General features: G+C 53.2%; 1 protein-coding gene across 1 annotated transcript; it reads right to left on the bottom strand.

Annotated features, from left to right (window-relative positions):
- Positions 1–11,726: 11,726 nt before the first annotated feature.
- EDA2R (ectodysplasin A2 receptor) lies at positions 11,727–16,710 on the bottom strand (the record flags this gene model as incomplete). Its single annotated transcript, XM_079541874.1, has 8 exons — positions 11,727–12,022; positions 12,417–12,465; positions 12,989–13,494; positions 13,842–13,988; positions 14,478–14,642; positions 14,910–14,995; positions 15,796–15,974; positions 16,624–16,710. The coding sequence occupies 8 exons, from the start codon at positions 16,708–16,710 to the stop codon at positions 11,727–11,729; spliced, it is 1,515 nt and encodes a 504-aa protein (XP_079398000.1).
- Between the last annotated feature and the right edge of the window lie 239 nt (positions 16,711–16,949).

Genomic DNA, 16,949 nt, shown 5'->3' with positions numbered 1-16,949 from the left:
GCGAGGGTGGCAATGGATGGAGTTTGGCACACGTCTGAAAGAAGGACCCTTGTAGCCAGGTGAACCTTATCTGTAGGGATTCCCCCAGGTAATTCATACTAAAGCCTCCCAGCTGAGTGCAGGTGTAGCAGAAATGCTAACTCAGGGCTTGAAGAAGTGATGCAGCACCTGGTGGGAAGGCAGGGCCAACCGGGAGAGCTCAAGTCAAACAGTGCCACTGAGTGGTGGAAGGGATGGATCCAGGATCCACTCCTGCCCAGACCTCATTTAAGGGCTGGCAGTGGAGGTGAGGGTATCTCTCTGGAGATCCCTGTGTACTTGAGGCCTTGTAAAGGTAAACAGCTTTTTTTCTGTAGATTCTGCATCCAGGGCTGCTGCACTTGGGCTTATCCTAGCTTGCTGCAGCCAAAGTCTTTGCTACCCTGCTAAGATTGCATTATAGCATTACAGCAGGGTAAGGGGAAGTCAGCGGTGGGTGTCACACTGAGTCCTGCTGCTCCACCTGCCCTGGTCCCAGCCCAGGCTGTGTGCTGGTGGAGCAGAGCACTGTATTAGGGCTGTAGAGCTCCATCTCTATGTCAGACCTCATGTCATTTGGTTCACTGAGAATTTATTTTAATTTCTGTTAAATTACATTGCAAACAAACCTACAGGCACTGAATTAAAGGCCACAAAATAATTAATCAGGGCTGTAGCATTCACCAACTGGAGAATTAAATAATTCTAGATAATTACTAATTGTTGTGGAAGAGATTCATTGAGGCAACTGAATTGAATCACAGTTAAAAGGGAGGCTTTCTACAGTTTTGAGAAGAATAGCTTGATTTAGCTGTAGTTGGGAGGCAAATGGAGAAAAGAAGACAATAAAGGAAAGAGAGGAAAAAAGTACAGAGAGACAAAGGATATCAAAGCAGACAGAAACCAGATTTGCTGTGTGACTTTGCTTGCAGTGTGGAGCAGAGGCACTGAGAAGCAGTGCTCCTGCCTGGCCATGATGCCCCTTCCCATCGCACTGCTCCTCAGAAGCTGCATGGGGGCTGCAGGAGCCATTCCTGCCTGCACATTTCCAGGTTGTGCTTGGGTGAGGGGTTGCTCAGCTGTAGAAGGCTGCTGCTAAGCTTCTCCAGTATGTTCTTACAGGAGCCCTTAAGAAAACAAGGTTTACTCTCTATTTGTCAATAGGTAATGGGGTTCAGGCCAGGTGATAAGCAAAAGAAAAGGTACCCAGTGCCTAGTGCTGTAGCAGTGGTGCTAAGTGAACCTTGAGAACAGCCTTCATTGGGTAATGAGCAGGCAACGGCTCAGTGACCCACAGAGTTGTTTGCTGCTCATGGCTGTTCAGCTGATTCTGATACCCATTGGCATCACCTATGGATTGCAGTTTGGCATTCACCTGGAATTTCAACCTGGAGGAGCACATCTCTTATGGGCTATTTATATTGTCCTGGCCAAAAATACCCACAAAAGCGAATGTTTCCCAAAGAAACAATAGAAAATGGAAAGCTACATCCTGTCCCCAAAAGCATTCTGTAGCAGCGCAGGAGCTGGAATGGGAATGGCATACTGGCACTGGCTCATGCACGGCTCCCAATGCAGCCTGCAGCTGTCAAGGGCACTGGCAGAGCCAGCTTGGTGCTGGGTCCCACCTGAAGATGGTGCTGGGCCAGCGTGCAGCAAAACAAGCTGCCTTTGGTTCTGGTCACAGAGAGCTTAAAAAGCATGGCTATGTGGTGGGGGGGACCCAGACACCTGCAGAGCACTGTGAGGGCATAAGGCTGCTCCAACCCTGTGTTCCTCTAGGCAGGAATTTCAGACATATACCCACAGGCTGCTGATGCTGATGGGCTGATGTTTGTTACGCGCTGCTTCACGCAGTCTGAAGGGTCAAAGAAATCCCACAGAAATGTGCTGGCCCAAGGCAGAGGTCCCTTAAACCAAATCTAAAATGTCCAACTTGATCCCAGTGTGCATAAAGCACTGTGTGCACAGTGAGAAGATGAGCTCTGTCTTTTCATGTTTTCTTTCAACATTCTTCTAGCTCGGGCTTCGATGAAATAACCATGGCAACAGTAAGAACTCTGATCATTTCATGAGAAATATTAAGCTACGGCTCTCGCTGTAATTCTGAAATGAAAGCTGCCGTGCTGCAGACTAATTCTGGAGTATGAGCTGACCCTGGGACTGGATACCACCCCGAGGCTGTTTTGCAGGGCGGATGGGCAGAGGATTTCAGTATTGGATATTCAGCACTGAGATTGCAGTCCCTCGGACAGAGCTCAGCAGCCTCAGAGCCCTGCCTGGTGCTGGCACTGCTGTCAGCCATGCAGGCATCAGAAGCCTCTTAGAAAGATCTGAAGCTGAGTCCATCTGTGAGATTTATTAGTGTTCTTTTTTGTCTTTCCTTTCTTTAAATGGCTTTGTGATCTTTCTCTGGAGGAATTGAAGATCTCAGTCCAAGCAGCAGGTCTCAGCTCATGCCTTGGTCTCCTGCCAGTCCCCTGCCACGCACATGGCTGTCTCTTGCTGTGAGGAGTAACTGAGCCTTTTTCCCTAGATCTGTAAATTGTAACACGTCTGTATTGCTGAGCTTTTCTCCCCTAAATGGGCACGATGTAGGAGCTGACTGTATTGCAGCTCTGTAAGGACTTTGCTATCTGGGCTGGTGACTATCACTGCCTGATTGAAATTCAGAGCCTTGCAGCCCGTTGCCCAGAGGCCCCGTATCACCTGAGGATGCCCCAGCATGACAGCACTCACTCAGCAGCTTGCAAGAAGAGGACGGGATGCATGGCAGCTTGGTCTGGCAGTTGGTGACCCTGCACGTGGCAGGGGGGACTGAAACTAGATGATCACTGTGGACCTTTTCAACCCATGCCATTCTATGACTCTATTATATGAAGGAGGCTGAGCGGAGTTATTTGGCTGAAGGTCACGTCTGCTGTGCTGCAGGCACAGGGCTTGTGGCAACAATTGGAGGGCAGCGGAACTCGGAGGGCTCTCCTGGCTGAGGACTGCGACAGGCAACAATACTCCTGCAGTGGCTAAAACCAGTCAAGGTCAGAGCCAGCGCAGCAGGTAAATGGATGCTGATGTGCTGCAGTCATTGCTTCGCCTTCAGACGCTGTGTGTGGGTGGGAACCACCTTATAGAAATCTGCTGCACAGAAACTGCCTGAGCGCAGGCAGCGTGCAGAGATCCAGCAGCGATGTCTGAGTGATTCACAGCCCTGCGTTTCTTGAGTTAGCTCATGCCAGATGCATCCAACTGCCTACAGCAGAGCTGCTGATGGAGGCGATAACAGCACAGCATGGAGGATACCTGAATTCCAGAGGCAAATCCCTTACACGGCCTTGCTGCACAATGAACAAAGAAACCGCCGAATGCCAAGCAGATTAGTAAAGCAAGGCAGAAAGAAATGCACAGTGAGTCATAAGATTAGCTCAGGAAGGAAAAGCAGAGCAGAACTATTAGCAGTTAGCTCTCCAGGTAGAAAACAGCAGTTTTCTGAGTCTGTTTGAAGGAGTACATGGGAATGTTCTCAGGTGCAGAGAACATTCAAGCCATGGCAGGTGGGAACACAGCTGGGTCAGTACCAGGGCTGTCTGTCCACTTGCACTGCTATGAAACCAGCAGCCTTGTCCATCCTCAGGCTGAGAAAGGAGAGGGAGAAGAACCCAGATTTCTCACAGGGGCACTCCCAGAAGAAATAGCTGGGAAATGGTGAACAGAACTCAGGAGGGTGCAGCAGGGAACGGCTCTCTGCGCCTGCAGGACACAGCTCTGCCCTCTCACAGACCAAAACCAATGCCCATCTCCCTCAGCTATTGCCTCCTGCACTGCGGTTGGGAGAGCAATGCCTCTGATCTGCCTGGCTTTGGGTGAGGCCCAAGCAGGAGTACTGGAGGGATGAGGGCTGGGTTTTATGCCAAGCATAACACCGCAGCCAACTCTGGGTTTGATTCAGAATTTCAGAGCTCAGCAGTAACCCCAGATCCGTGCATGTCCCTGTGCTGCCCTGAGGCCCATTTCCCAGTGCTCCCGAGGCCTTCACTGTTCCCTGCCAGCCCCGCAGCTGTGCCAGTGCCCGTTCTGTTCCATTGCCCTGAAATAGTGGATGGGGCAGGCAGGAGCAGCTCCCGACCACTGCAGTGCATGGGAGTCTGCAGGAGAGATTCCTTGGGGCTGAGGTCTCCCTACAGACCAAGCAGCTGTGCTTTGTGTCCCACCATCCCGCTCCCTGGCAGTGATTTCTCCTTTGCTGCCAGCAGTTGGGGTTAGGATAACACTTTAGCCCATGTAATGCAGATTTGCATCCCCGAGCCAAGCGTTGCTCATGTTACCTGCTCCACCAGGAGCCTGCAGTGCTCCACTGCCCATAGCAAGCTGTGAATGGTGGCTGTCACCTACTGGAGTGATGGGGAGAAGAGGAAAATTGAAAATTCAACAGGCTGAGTCCTGCAGGAACCAAGTGCCTGGTCCGACCACACAGGTGTTTGCCACTTAGAGAGACTTCTTTTGTTCCTGTCACAGCCCACATAAAAAAACCTCCTTGGCACATAAGAACAGACAAATTGACTAATAAAATTAGATTGACGGACCATCTAATTTATCTGCTGGAGAGAGAAACCATTGCTTTGTGGGAAACCATAAGGAACAATTAGAGGGAGCATCCACGTAAATGGAATTGCTGCTCACTGACTTGCTGTTAGTATTGCTGTAGTGTCTGTAAGTTGTACCTCCTCCTCCCGTCTCTCTGACGTACTGCAGGTATCCCTGTCACACAGCAGCCCATACCACGTCCACCCACCCTCGCGTGTTCTCGGAGGGAGGCTTTCACTCAGGCAGGACCTCAGCTGGCTGCTTGGAGCTGAAAGCAGCGCAGTGATTTTCAAGATGTGATCACTGACAGCTCCGCATCTGCAAAGTTCTGTGGCTTGTGTTTCTAATTGGTTGGAAAGAGAGGTGCTGGGGTACCGCCAGCTGCTGTTGCTCTGCCTCTCCTCAGGGGCTGCACAGCACGTAAAGCAGCCTGTCATGTGCAGATTTCTGCTGCAGGCTGCAGGTTATTCTTCTGAAGCTCGAGGGTTAATTTAGCAAACCCACAGTTAAAGTCAATTTGAAAGTAACATTGCCTTGTGTTGTATTAAAAACCATCTTGCTGAATGGCGTTAAATTGTCTTTTACATACTGAAATGTAATATTCTGCTGTCTTTCACAGCTTGCAGGGAGTAATGTGGAAATATTACGTTCGTCCTCATTCGTTGAATGGTGCTGGCTAACAAACATGAATACTGATTGGTTGTTCAGACATCTCAGCTATAGATGAGAGCAAGTTGCTAATGAACACTGAGTCTTTTGGTCCCCAGCAGCCAAACCCCTCAGACAGCATCACGTTCCCCCTCCTGGCACTCTGAGATGGGCAATGTTTATTGCATGCCTGCTGCCCACATGCAATATTTCCGGCAGGGAGCTGAAGGACTGTACCTTCAAATACAATTCTCAAATAAAACTTTTGCACTCCACATTGCTGGCTACCTTTTGGGGATTCATTTCTAATTTGAGGGCAGTTTACTCATTTATGATGTGATTCATGGTGCAGATGGAGAAATGGACAAAGGCAAAAAGGGAAGAAGAGACTCTGAGCACCAGTGATAAACACATCATCCCAGCCCTTCCAGCAGCCATTGGTGTGCCTGCTGCCACAGCCTGCCCACATTCCTCAGTCAACTTCTGCCTCCTGGCAACAGTCAATAATTCAATAATATGCTGTAAGACATGTTTTCACTCATGTGTAGTTGCCTCTGTGTCCTGCAGGGAAGAAGTAATGCGAGAACCGCACACACACGGGAAAACTGGAGAATGGAAGATGGAAAACGGTGTGAATGAACAATAAAAAGTCATCTGTGTGGAGGGAGGGAAAGAAAGGCACCTTGGGCCTGGAAATTCAGCTCTTATGGATTTAAGTCTTCGTTTTCAGCAACCAAAATGTAACTGACTGTTCTCTCAGCTCTGCAAAGGAGATGGGAAGGCCTGGCAGACAGGGCTGTGGCCATCCTTCGAAAACACAAACTGAGATTTGATGACCAGCTTTCTGTTCAGCTTCTCTCTCTGAGTGCTCCTCTCCCCTGCTGTGGCTGCCTTGTTGGGTGCTGCAGCATTACCTGCTGCAAAGCAGGTGTTGAAGCCGTGGCCACAGCCACCTCCCGGAACCACGGAGCTGCGCAGGGCCACTCCCAGCCTGGCTTAATGCTCGGGTGGCATTGCCCTGAACCGCAGCCCACATGGCATGGAGGGCATTGGACAATAGGGAATCAATCAGACACGCTGATGGCAGAAGTAGAGGGGCTTGGGAAATGCACTCTGATCATTTATGGGCAGTTTTTGTAACCGTCACATAATTGCATGTAATCAGGCATCATTGTGTGCTAATGAGCAGCTGTGCCACGTTAAACCCTGGCAGAGCTCCTGCTCTATGCACTATGGGTGGCTCCGCTGCCTTGCTGGGCACTCCCTAGGGCTTTGGTGCCAGGTTGCTCCTTGCCTGCTTCTGCCACATGGCACATGCTCCAGCAAGGCAACTGCAGGCTGTCCTCCTACTGTGCCCATGTTCATTCCTGGTGCCTCCTGCACTGCTTTGCTGGTGCAGATGCAGTCAGTGAGGCACGCTGGACCGGGCGGGTGTTCCTTATGCCACGAGCAAGCTACATTCATACAAGAACCTATGAAGCATGAGAGAGTTTGGGCAAGTATAATAGCTTTAATTAAAACAGAAAACCATATCCTTCATTCTAGTAATTATTTTAAAGAGCAGACCAAGTGCAGGGGCATGAACAGACTTAATGAGGGCTGTAATTATGGAGCTGGAAGAACAACCGCTCCTCGGCGAAGCTGCAGAGCACAGCTCTTTGGGCAGCGTTTGGGGGCTGTTTGCTGCCCTCCCATCCCCACGCCTGGGGACACACGAGCCCCGCACAGCACCTCACCCAGCCCTGCACAGCTCAATGAAAACTCACCGAGCACCTCCACCTCTGGGATTTATTTAACTACATGTACACAGCACCGCGTCTGGGTGGAATGTGGGGAACAAACACCCCGTATTTAACAAAAACTTAAGAGCTTCAGCTGCTGTTTCATTTGAATACAGACAACATCCCCCAAAAAGCCAACAATGGAAACAACTAAGCTTCAGAATTATAATGCTAATGACGTAGGATTTACAAAAATATAAATAACCCATTCACAACCGAAATAACACCTCCCATAAAAATTAACAAGTATTCCTAGAGGTAAACCATGGCTATAGAACATTATTTATTTTCAGAAAAGCACCAGAATCTGCAATGTTAAGTCATCTAAACAAACCGTGGTGCATCTCTCCTTAGCACTTGCAGACTTCTGAAAGTGTGCCCATGCTGATCAAACAGCTTTCTGCAGCGCTGCCTGCTCACGGGACAGCACAGTGAAGGTACAATTCTCATACGCACCATGTTCAGGAATAGCACCCAAGGATGCGCTAATTATTTGTTCACTTTAATAGGATTTATGTACATGCCTATTTTTTAAGTGTGCTTAGGAGCTTTCTGAACAGCACTGGACTGAAACCCATCGTGTAAATTCTTCCTGTAGATCAGACTTCCAGACAAGCCTGGTGTCAGAACAATTGCTCGTTGCAGAAATCCACTGCCCAAGAGTGTTTCCATTGTTCAGTTCCAACTAAAGTTTGCACAAATGCTGAATTATTTTATTTCTTTCAACTTTCATTGAGCCGTGCCAGCTTGGCACCAGCAGCTTCCTGAAGTTGAAACGCAAGATCCAGCGCTATGGGAACTTGTTTCCCTTACATTCCAATTGTTGTGCTGAAAATACTATTAAGGAGAAAAATCAGAAGTCAAGTATCAAGCCTATGGGTTCCCAGCTAATGAAATCCACGCTCGCCCACCTGCCCAGCAATGGCGGCCATCTGCCCGCGTCCAAGCTGCAGACTCATGGCCCCATCTTTGGGCTCCTGTGGTCCCCCTCTTTTGAGGGCTTCAGCCGGGCAGTGAGGAGCAGCCCTGCAGGCTCTGACAACGTGCCTGCGTGACTGCGGCTGCTGTGAGCCCTCTGCCAGCGCAGGCTGATGGCGGCCATGGGCAGCCCTATGGCAGAGCACTGCAGCAGACATGGAGCACCGCCCGCGGCGGCTCACAGTGACAGCAGCTCTGAGTGGGCCCCAGCTGGCCCGGGGCAGCGAGCACAGTGAACAGCTATAAAGTTAGAACAGCTAAAATGCGGCGACCGGCCCTGCGTGCCGCCTCCTCAGCACCGCGGCAGAGGTAGGTTCTGAACGTGAGCAATACTGCTCAGGCATCACACAGCTAAATATCAAAGTTCCCCTTAAAAACTATCGTGAGAATGGGGCTGATTTCTTTGAAGAAGGAAAAAACGAACAAATCTTTTTCTGTCCAGAGCCCACCTACGTCAGCAGAAATGCCCAAGGAGGGCATGAGGGACAGAAGCCACTGTCCCTGTGAGGCTGTGCAGCACGCACTGCTGTGCTCTCATTAACTGCTCTGTTCCTAATTCACGGCAGTGCTGCAGTGCAGCAGCCACAGCCTGGTCCCCACCAGCGGGCAGAGAAAGGAGCTCCTGAGGCACAGTGTGAGGCACCAGCCCGGCTTCACCTCCAGAGCCACAGCTGATATCTCAGCCGCGTGATCGCTCCTGCTCAAACAGGTGACCTCATCGTTGTGAAGTGCGTCCACAGAGACTAAATATTTGATTCTCTTAAGCAATTAATCCAATACTCCATCCTTGCTGTAGATGAACCTCGGATGAAGAAAAAAAGTTTAGCCCCGGGTCCCTGCACTGTGTTTGCACCAGAAACACTTTCCCTGATGGCTCTGTAACAGAACAAGCACATCCCCAGAGCCTGGTTAGCCTCAACCAAAAAGGGTGCCAGGTCTGACTGACATCTCTGGTTCTCACAAAGAAAGAACAATGAAACAACCGCAGCTCTGGAAAATATAAACAGCGGGAGACAAAATGGTACATCCAGTAGAGCTGCCCATGCCTCCTGTTATCTGACCACATCCTGAGCACGTTCAAATCTCAACAGCCTTTAACAAGAGAAAAGGAGGAAAAAAACAAACCAGAACATCTATTAATACTGCTGTTGGGCAGAACTGAGGGAGAGCTGTGTTCCCAGAAAGTCGTGCACTTTTTCCAAGCACCGTGGTCAGATAAGAAGCAGAGCCTGGGGATGCCCCGGCAGTGGAACAGTGCCACTTGCTGGCAGCCACCGCACCGCTGGGGCGGCCAGGGTCAGCACAGCCAGCCAGAGGGGGGGGACACAGCGCTCAGAGCCAGCTGCAGCCTTCAACAGGGACATGGCATGCAGCAAGCTTGTCCCACAGGCCCAGGGGCACAGGCACTCAGACCAACAGCCATCTGGCTGTGAGCAGCAGCTGCGAGGAGACAGCAGCACCAGGAAGGACAGAAATGGCCCGAGATGTCTACCAGAACCCATGGGTACAAGCAGCAAGATCAGGGCAAGGGGAGAAAGTCAGGCAAGGAAATGGACTCAGCAGGCACAAAATGGTGTAGAAAGAGGGGAGAAACAAGACAGGCTCATTTTCCCCGGTATATCACTGGAGAAACCTTGACCTAAAGGCACTTCCCACTGATCTCCAGCAGGATTAGGTGCTGTCCTGGCTCAGTGAGCACCACCATAAGGCCTCCCATCAGCGCCTCAAGGTCACCTTGCTGCCCAAATCCCTGGGTTTATCAACTCACAGCACGGTTTGGTCAAAGCACTGAGATGCTCAAGATCCGAGCTCACAAGGTGCAGGCACCAAGACACACACATGCACACTTGGGCAGAGCAGACAGCTCAGCACCACATCGTCCTGGTGCAACTGGCAGTGCACTCTGGGCTGACACCTCCTGCCCACCATGCGGCAACCAGCTCCCAGCCTGGCGTCGTAGCACCCACTGGAGCCGGGCACGGCACAAAGATCTCAGCTCAGAGAAGCTGAGCGACGGCTCAGACAGCACAGCCAGGGAGGTGAGGTCCCACCAGCACCGCTCAGCTGCCGCGCTGTGACCTCAGCGGTGCAGGCATCCCCGCCACGGCGGGGCCGGGCGCGTGCCGGGCATCTCCCCCAGCTGACGGGGCCCTGCATTCCGCCCTCCCCCGCAGGGCCGCTCCCCACCTGCTGTGCTGGGATTTGCCCTCCACAAAAATCCTGGAGCGACGGACTTGTGTGGGCACTGCTGCCTGAGGCAGGGCACGGCGTCCTGCTGAAAGTCACTCCGCTGTGGGACGCAAACCCCACTTGTCGGAAGGCTCCCTGGAAGCCCCTACGCGGGCAGTACAGAGCACAGGGGCAGCCACCAGCCCTGCAAGCTGCGCCATAGCACTGCGCCTAAACCCAAAGGGAGTCTCACACAGGCAAATGGCTGCAAGCCCTGACAAATCCATCAGGAGCAAATTAAATGTGGAAGGGTGTTCCCTCCCTAACAGCTACTTCCAGAAATGAGAAAATTAACTCAGAAAAAAAAAAAAAAACCACCAAAAAACCCCCACCAACTTAAAACAAGCCTGCTCTGCTGTGATTTGCACAGGGACTCCAGCACTCCCCACACTGCAGTCCTGGTCACGAGCTTCGGCCTCCAGCCGGCCCAATGTGCCTGGCAGCAGCCGAGCACCAGCTGCACCTTGCGGTGCTGCAGAAGGCAGTGAAGGGTCCCAGCCTCTGGCACTCCACTGCACCGCACAACAATGCTGGAGCCACACTGAGTGGGCAGCAGGTGGATGCACTGCGCAGCACAGGTGGTCACCAGCAGACTGGGGAGCAAACACACTGCCCTGGGCAGGGAGCAGCACAGAGCTGCATCCAACACAAACCCACATCAAAGTATTCCGGTACTTTAAGAAAACTGTACTCCTTTAAGAAAACCGTACCTCTTCAAGTAAAGGAAATGAATTTAAACACGCCAAATGCTGCAGTGCCACTGAGAATGACTGCGTGACTCCCAGCCACACAGTGATGGTCATGCAGGTCCTCCTCCAGGATCTGCATCTCCAGTGCACAGAGAGCAAAATACAGAGAACAGAGATTCAACTCAAAGTAGGAACAGGAATCCAGAAAAACAAAGTAGGGGCCAAAGGAAAAAGTTCTGAAAAACTGGAATGGGAGAGAAGTGATTGTTGGCCCTGTCAGTGAGCAGTACACAACTGAGGAGAAGCCAGCAAACATCAGCACTGTTGGTGTGGAAGACACCCCGAGGCCTCCAGAGACCCCTATGGCTTGTTGCTCAGGCAGAGGAAGGAGCTGGGAAGGCAATCTGCCATGACCAAGGACCTCACAGAACTGATTCCAAAGCCAACAGCTTGCAAAGAACTGGGCTTACTACCCACCAACAGGCACAGCAACTGTGACATTGCTATGCTGCTGGACATGGGAGTAAGTACAGCTGAAGAAAAAAGAACTGCAGGAGCCGAGCACAACCTCCCCAGGAGTGAGAGCTGTGAGAATGCAGTGCTGTCACCTCCCCAGCTCCTCTGCTCTTCACCTAGGAAGGATGCTCCTCCTTGCATGCTTCTATTCCACAATGCAAAGACCATCTCCATATACTTCCCACATGCACTTTAGAGAGATGACGTGACCACAGGGCTACCAGATCCTCTCCCGTACCAGTACACACAGTGCTTGCAGTTTCCTCTGTCCCTTCCCTGACTTCTCCTAGCACTGGCGGCCCTGGATCTGGCTGAGAGCAAAGTGGTCGCACAGCAGAAGCAGGGCGTCGAAGCGCTGCAGCCGCTGCAGAGCCTGGGCCAGCCGAGGGATGGTGACGGTGTCTCCCGAGTAGGTGAGGTGAGCGACGAGCTGCTCAAATCCAGAAATCCGGCCCAGCAACTGAGGCATGACTCCCAGCTCCAGAGCCACGTGGCTGAAGTTCTTCACGCCGTTCAAGGAAGGGTCTAACAAGAAAGCCAGTGACTGTACCAAGGAATGGGGCAGATCTGCAACAGGGAGACCTGGGGATGGCAATACAGCGAAGTGGGGTTAGAAAGCGTGTCCAGCTTGGGTGAAAAATCAACAGTAGCCAGATTCAAGCCCCATCCCTGATGAACAGGTAGAACATCTACCTGCCACAGCAGGTTTCTCCTCCAACATTGCTTTCAGAGCACAACAGCACAGAGCTGGGTCAATCCTGGAGAGGCTGGTAACAGTGACAATCCACCCTCAAGCCACTTCAGGCAGTACTACAGAAAATCTGCCCTGGAAACTAAAGGTTATGAAAGGTAGCCAAACTTCTGTGGTGAGTTGCACCTCCATGCAGCCAGGATGGGCTTTTGGAGGAGCTCCTTTGTGAAATCTATCTGCTACCTCAATATATAGTGAACAAAGATGAGTCTGGAAGCCACTTACCCTTCATTGTACTGCTGATCTGAGTCACAAGGCTCTGGGCATCATTCACCTGGCAAGATAAAGATTCCAAGGTTAGGGACAGTGACAGCAGCAGCGATGCCCATCACTGCTCCAAGGCCCATCATGGAGGTTTGAAGGATCGGCACTTGTCCTTCCAGCACTGCTGCCCTGTGAGCTAACAGCCTCTGAGGGATGTTCCTGGGCTCCCCAGCAGCAAACTGCTTCCACAAGCACAGTCTGGGAGCTAGGCTAGTAAATAGCCAATAAATGCTTTTATATTATTTTAAAGCAGACATTTTCTGAACTTCAGTTATGTTAATGATGGGATTCGTCACAAGCTAACCTGTGCGAGTTACCAAGCTAACCAGCTGCTCCAGGGCCCCTGCCTGGCCCAGAGACAGCGTCCTCACCCGCTCCAAGCAAGCCATGAAACAGCTGGCAAATTGGCTGTGGTGGTTACCACAGTTACCCCGGATGCAGTGATCCCAGCTCCCAGGAACCCGCGCTCCCTGAGCACCAACCTCCATCCCGAGGCACAGGCTGTGTGAGGGCAGCTCACGGTGCTGACTTACCTGCCGCTCCCTGCTCTCGGCAGCAGGGCTCTGCAGGGCAGGGCTCTGCATGGCAGTGGACACGTCCCCCACCGGGCCCATGCTGAGCCCGCTGCCGGCCTCCAGTGCCGCGCTGCCATTCTCCTTGGGGGCTGCCTGGCTCCCCGCCTGCTCCGACCGCTCACTGCCCACAAACTCCATCTGGGAGGAGAATTTCTGCAGGTCGAGTTCGGTGCACTCCACCGGGGTGTGCGGCCACTTGTGCTGCATCTCAGAGGCGCAGGAGGAGAGCGGGGCCAGGGCTTCTGCTGGGCCCGACCTGAGGTCGGAGGTGGCCATGGCGGTGGCCCGGCGCTCAGCACAGCCCCGCATCAGCGGCTGGCTCTCCAGGCCGCTCCTGGCCAGCTGGCCCTTGGGCACAGGGCTGCCCGCCACGGCCGGTGGCAGCTCCAGCTCAGGCTGGGCAGGTGGCAGCTGGAGACCGATGGCTTCTCCCTCTGAAATGAACTGAACCGCTTCTACTGGGCCTGGAATTGGAAAAGACTGCAGCTCAGTACAACCCAGCCCTGCCCGTCCCACCTCCCAACCGCACCCTCAGTCCTTTGCCCAGCACAGAGAGGCTCAAAAGCCCCTCTGCAAAGCTCCGTCCTGTCTGTGCCACCCCTATGACAGCAAGGACACAGCTGGGCAGAGGCTGGGAGCAGCTGCAGCCCAATTTGAGCGCGCCTGGTACAAAACTTGTATGTGGTTTTTAAGAGAAGCACCAAACTATCCAGCTCTTTGCCCCTTCACAAAGCCTCAGCACTTCTTAAGACAGTGAGACTGGGAGCCCAGCGCATCCACCCTTCCCTCAGAGCACACAGAGCCACGGTACCTTCTGTCTGCCTGTAGCAGGGGCTGAGGTTCTTCATGCCCAGGCAGCAGGGACCGGACATCTGCTCCTCACATAGAAACCTGCCGGGCACTGCTGAGGTGGGGAACATCGCGCGCTGGCCTGAGAAGTTCTGCGTCCGCAGGAAGACTTGGACATAGAGAAGAAACACTGTGAGCAAGGGCTTGGCTTGTGGCCCCAGCATGCCCTCAGCTGCAGGGAATGTCAGCCTGAGAGGACCTCCAACACCCGGCCGCTCCGACACCCCCGTGTGGGGCCATGCAGCACTCCCTCCCACCTCAGCGCCTCCCAGCCCTCATCCTGCAAGAACCACTCAGCATCCACCTGCCCTTGAGACACCACAGCAAGAGAGAATGCCAACTTTGACAGTGAAATTACATTCTACTGCTGCTTATGGTACAGGGGCCAGGGAGGCTCCTCAGTATCCTTGTGCAGACACAAGAAAGCAAAAGAGAAACCTCCTAAGAAGCAGGATGAGGTATTTATTCTCTGTGAGCAGAGGAATGTTTGGTTGACTTTCAAGGCTCGAGGCAATGCCCTACCCAGCAAGGAAGGGGCCTGGAACGTGTGCAAACAGCAAAGGCAGAAGGGAGACATGCGTGGCATGCACAGACTCACCTCGCTGGCACTGGCTCTTCCAGAACCGCTTGCAGTAAATGATGGAGAGGGCCAGAAGCACCAGCACGATGATGACCAGGGCACTGCTGGTCAGAGCAAGCAGGGCTGTGTCCTGTGGCGGCACGGTGGGGACTGCCACTTTCACCAGGTTTGTTCTGGACCGACCTGCACACAGCAGTCTGAGCTTTACAGCCTGACCAGAGGGTGCAATGCTTCAGACCACCCTCCCTGCCCCATCCCCCTTCACATGTAGTGAACACACTTCTTCCAGCACGTCCATGTGGGACACAGGCTCAGTGTTGCAGAGAGCAAACAGCATCTCTACAATGGTGCAGGAGCACACCTGAGCAGCTCTGACATGCTCATGCCAGCTTTGTGTGGCTTCCTGCCCTGCCCTCCCACCTCCCGCACTCGCAGGGCCGTGCCACCTACACTGGGGCTCGGAGGAGGGTGTCTGCTTGGTACAGGGGATGCACTCCCAGTCCAGCTGCCCACTGAGCCGTGCCTTGCGGTAAAACCTGTGAGAGAGCAGAGCGGGTTGTCAGCAGGGTCAGAGCCGGCCCTGCTGCAGGCAGCAGCTGAGAGCTCCTTCATGCTGCAGCATGCCGGGATGGCTCCAGGCACCACGACTCCCTCAGACGCCAGCTAAGCAGCGCTCAGAGCTACTCTTCACTTCTGTAGCTGTTTTGCCAAGGAGTGACATCATCCAGAGACAGCCTCCCTCCCCCTCCCTGGGTCTCGCTAACAGAGGCGGTGGTGATTAATGGCTCCACGAAACCACAAAAAAAACTTCAGCCAGCAACTCCATCTGGGAAGAAACTCAAAATCCTGAGCTCTGACATTCCTCTGTTACAAACCACACTGCTCACGAGCAAACCATCTGCAGCTCTGTGGTCCTTCATGGGCAGTCTGTACAGAGCAGTCCTGGCTTCACAAACTCCTTAAAAAAATCAGCCGAGATCAACAGCCACAGAAACCACAATGTCCTCCTATGCTGCGCTCAGGGTGTGGTTCCCACCCTCTTCTTTGGAGGCCGCTAATTGCAGTGGTCTGCAGCCACTCGTCCCCTGGGGCCCGGCCACCCTGCTGCCCACAGCTCAGACTGAAGCCTTCCAGTGCTTTGCTCTGCTGGGAGCTCCCAGCTCCCTTCTGGTAGCTCCGATTGCTGTGTCCTCAAAGATTCGCCGCTCAGGACCACCAGGGCTCATCGCAGAGGGCACCGCAAGACAAATGCCCTCCACCAAAGACTCCCCGCCAACCCCTGCCTGCATGCTCCCTTTGGTGCCACCGGCACTGAACCCAGCCCGGCCCCACTCACCCTGGCAGGCACTCCCCGCACACCGCGTTGGCTGTCGCCGTGCAGTTGGACTTCTGGATGCGGTTGATGAGGGCGCAGGACAGGCAGGGCTTGCAGCCATGATGGCCCCAGCTGTCCTTAAACTTCCTGGGAGGGCAAGCAACGCACTGCGCATCCCCCCCCACGCCATCACCACAGTCCTGCAAGACACGAGGTTTGGTTTATGGCAGTGAGGAGATGCTTCAGGACCCAAAGTGATACTGAGAGCACAGCACCTCTTCTCTAGAGAAAGCCGAGAGCAGGCAGCCTCACACCTGGTCTTGTGGGGAGGCTGTGCTTTGATGGCAGTGGCTCACGGGCAGCCTTGGTCCCTGCAGCATATGCCAGAGGGCAGGAACACCCTGCAGGGCTGACCCAGAGGGACTGCTGGAGTCAGGACACAGCCTGGTGCCACAGCTGGGCCCATGCAGCAGTGCCTCACCATGCCCACCAGCCTGCAGCCTGGCTTGTGCTGAGAGCTCAGGAAAGAGAGAGCAGCTTTCTGGGAAGGGCTACAGAAAGGCAGCCATACATGGGCCACTGACTGGAAGGAAACAGATTTTCTTTGGCAAAAAGGAATGAGGACAAATATAACAGCAGCATGGAATCCACCCCAGTTTTTGCTTCCACCTTCTTGCCCTTCCATCCAAGGTGAGTGAAACCCTTCACCTTCCCTTCCTATCGAGTGTCAGCTCCTCCCAACAGACAGAAATCCAAGATTGTCCCCTTGACAAGAATTAGCAAAGAATCCACCCTGCACTGCAAAAACTTTGGTGCTGGGTGATTCCTGGTTCTTCAAAGGCCATTTACCTTGGAGAGCTCCTGCCCAGGCATGCAGCTCCTGCACGGCACACACTTCCCGTGCTCGTCCAGGTACTCAGTCTCCTGGCAGCCCATCGTGTCTGGGAGGTGTTGGTACCTGAAGAGAGGAAGGGAAAGCAGAGTTCACACAAGTCCCAACACTCTGGTAGAGTAGTGTGCCCTTTTCTGGGCAAAAGCTTCTACACCGGCCAGCAGACAGCCTGCACTTCTTATGCACCAAGAATGTCACTTTGGCAGCAGTGAGGCTGCCTGATCTCACCCACGCAGCAGTCTGCACTGAGAGCTCAGGAAGCAGAGAAGAGGCTTTCTGGGAA

Source organism: Tetrao urogallus (assembly GCF_951394365.1).
Source record: "Tetrao urogallus genome assembly, chromosome: 13".
NCBI classification, from domain to species: Eukaryota; Metazoa; Chordata; class Aves; order Galliformes; family Phasianidae; genus Tetrao; species Tetrao urogallus.
Note: the sequence above shows the minus strand (reverse complement) of the source record. Positions and strands in the feature narration are given on the sequence as shown.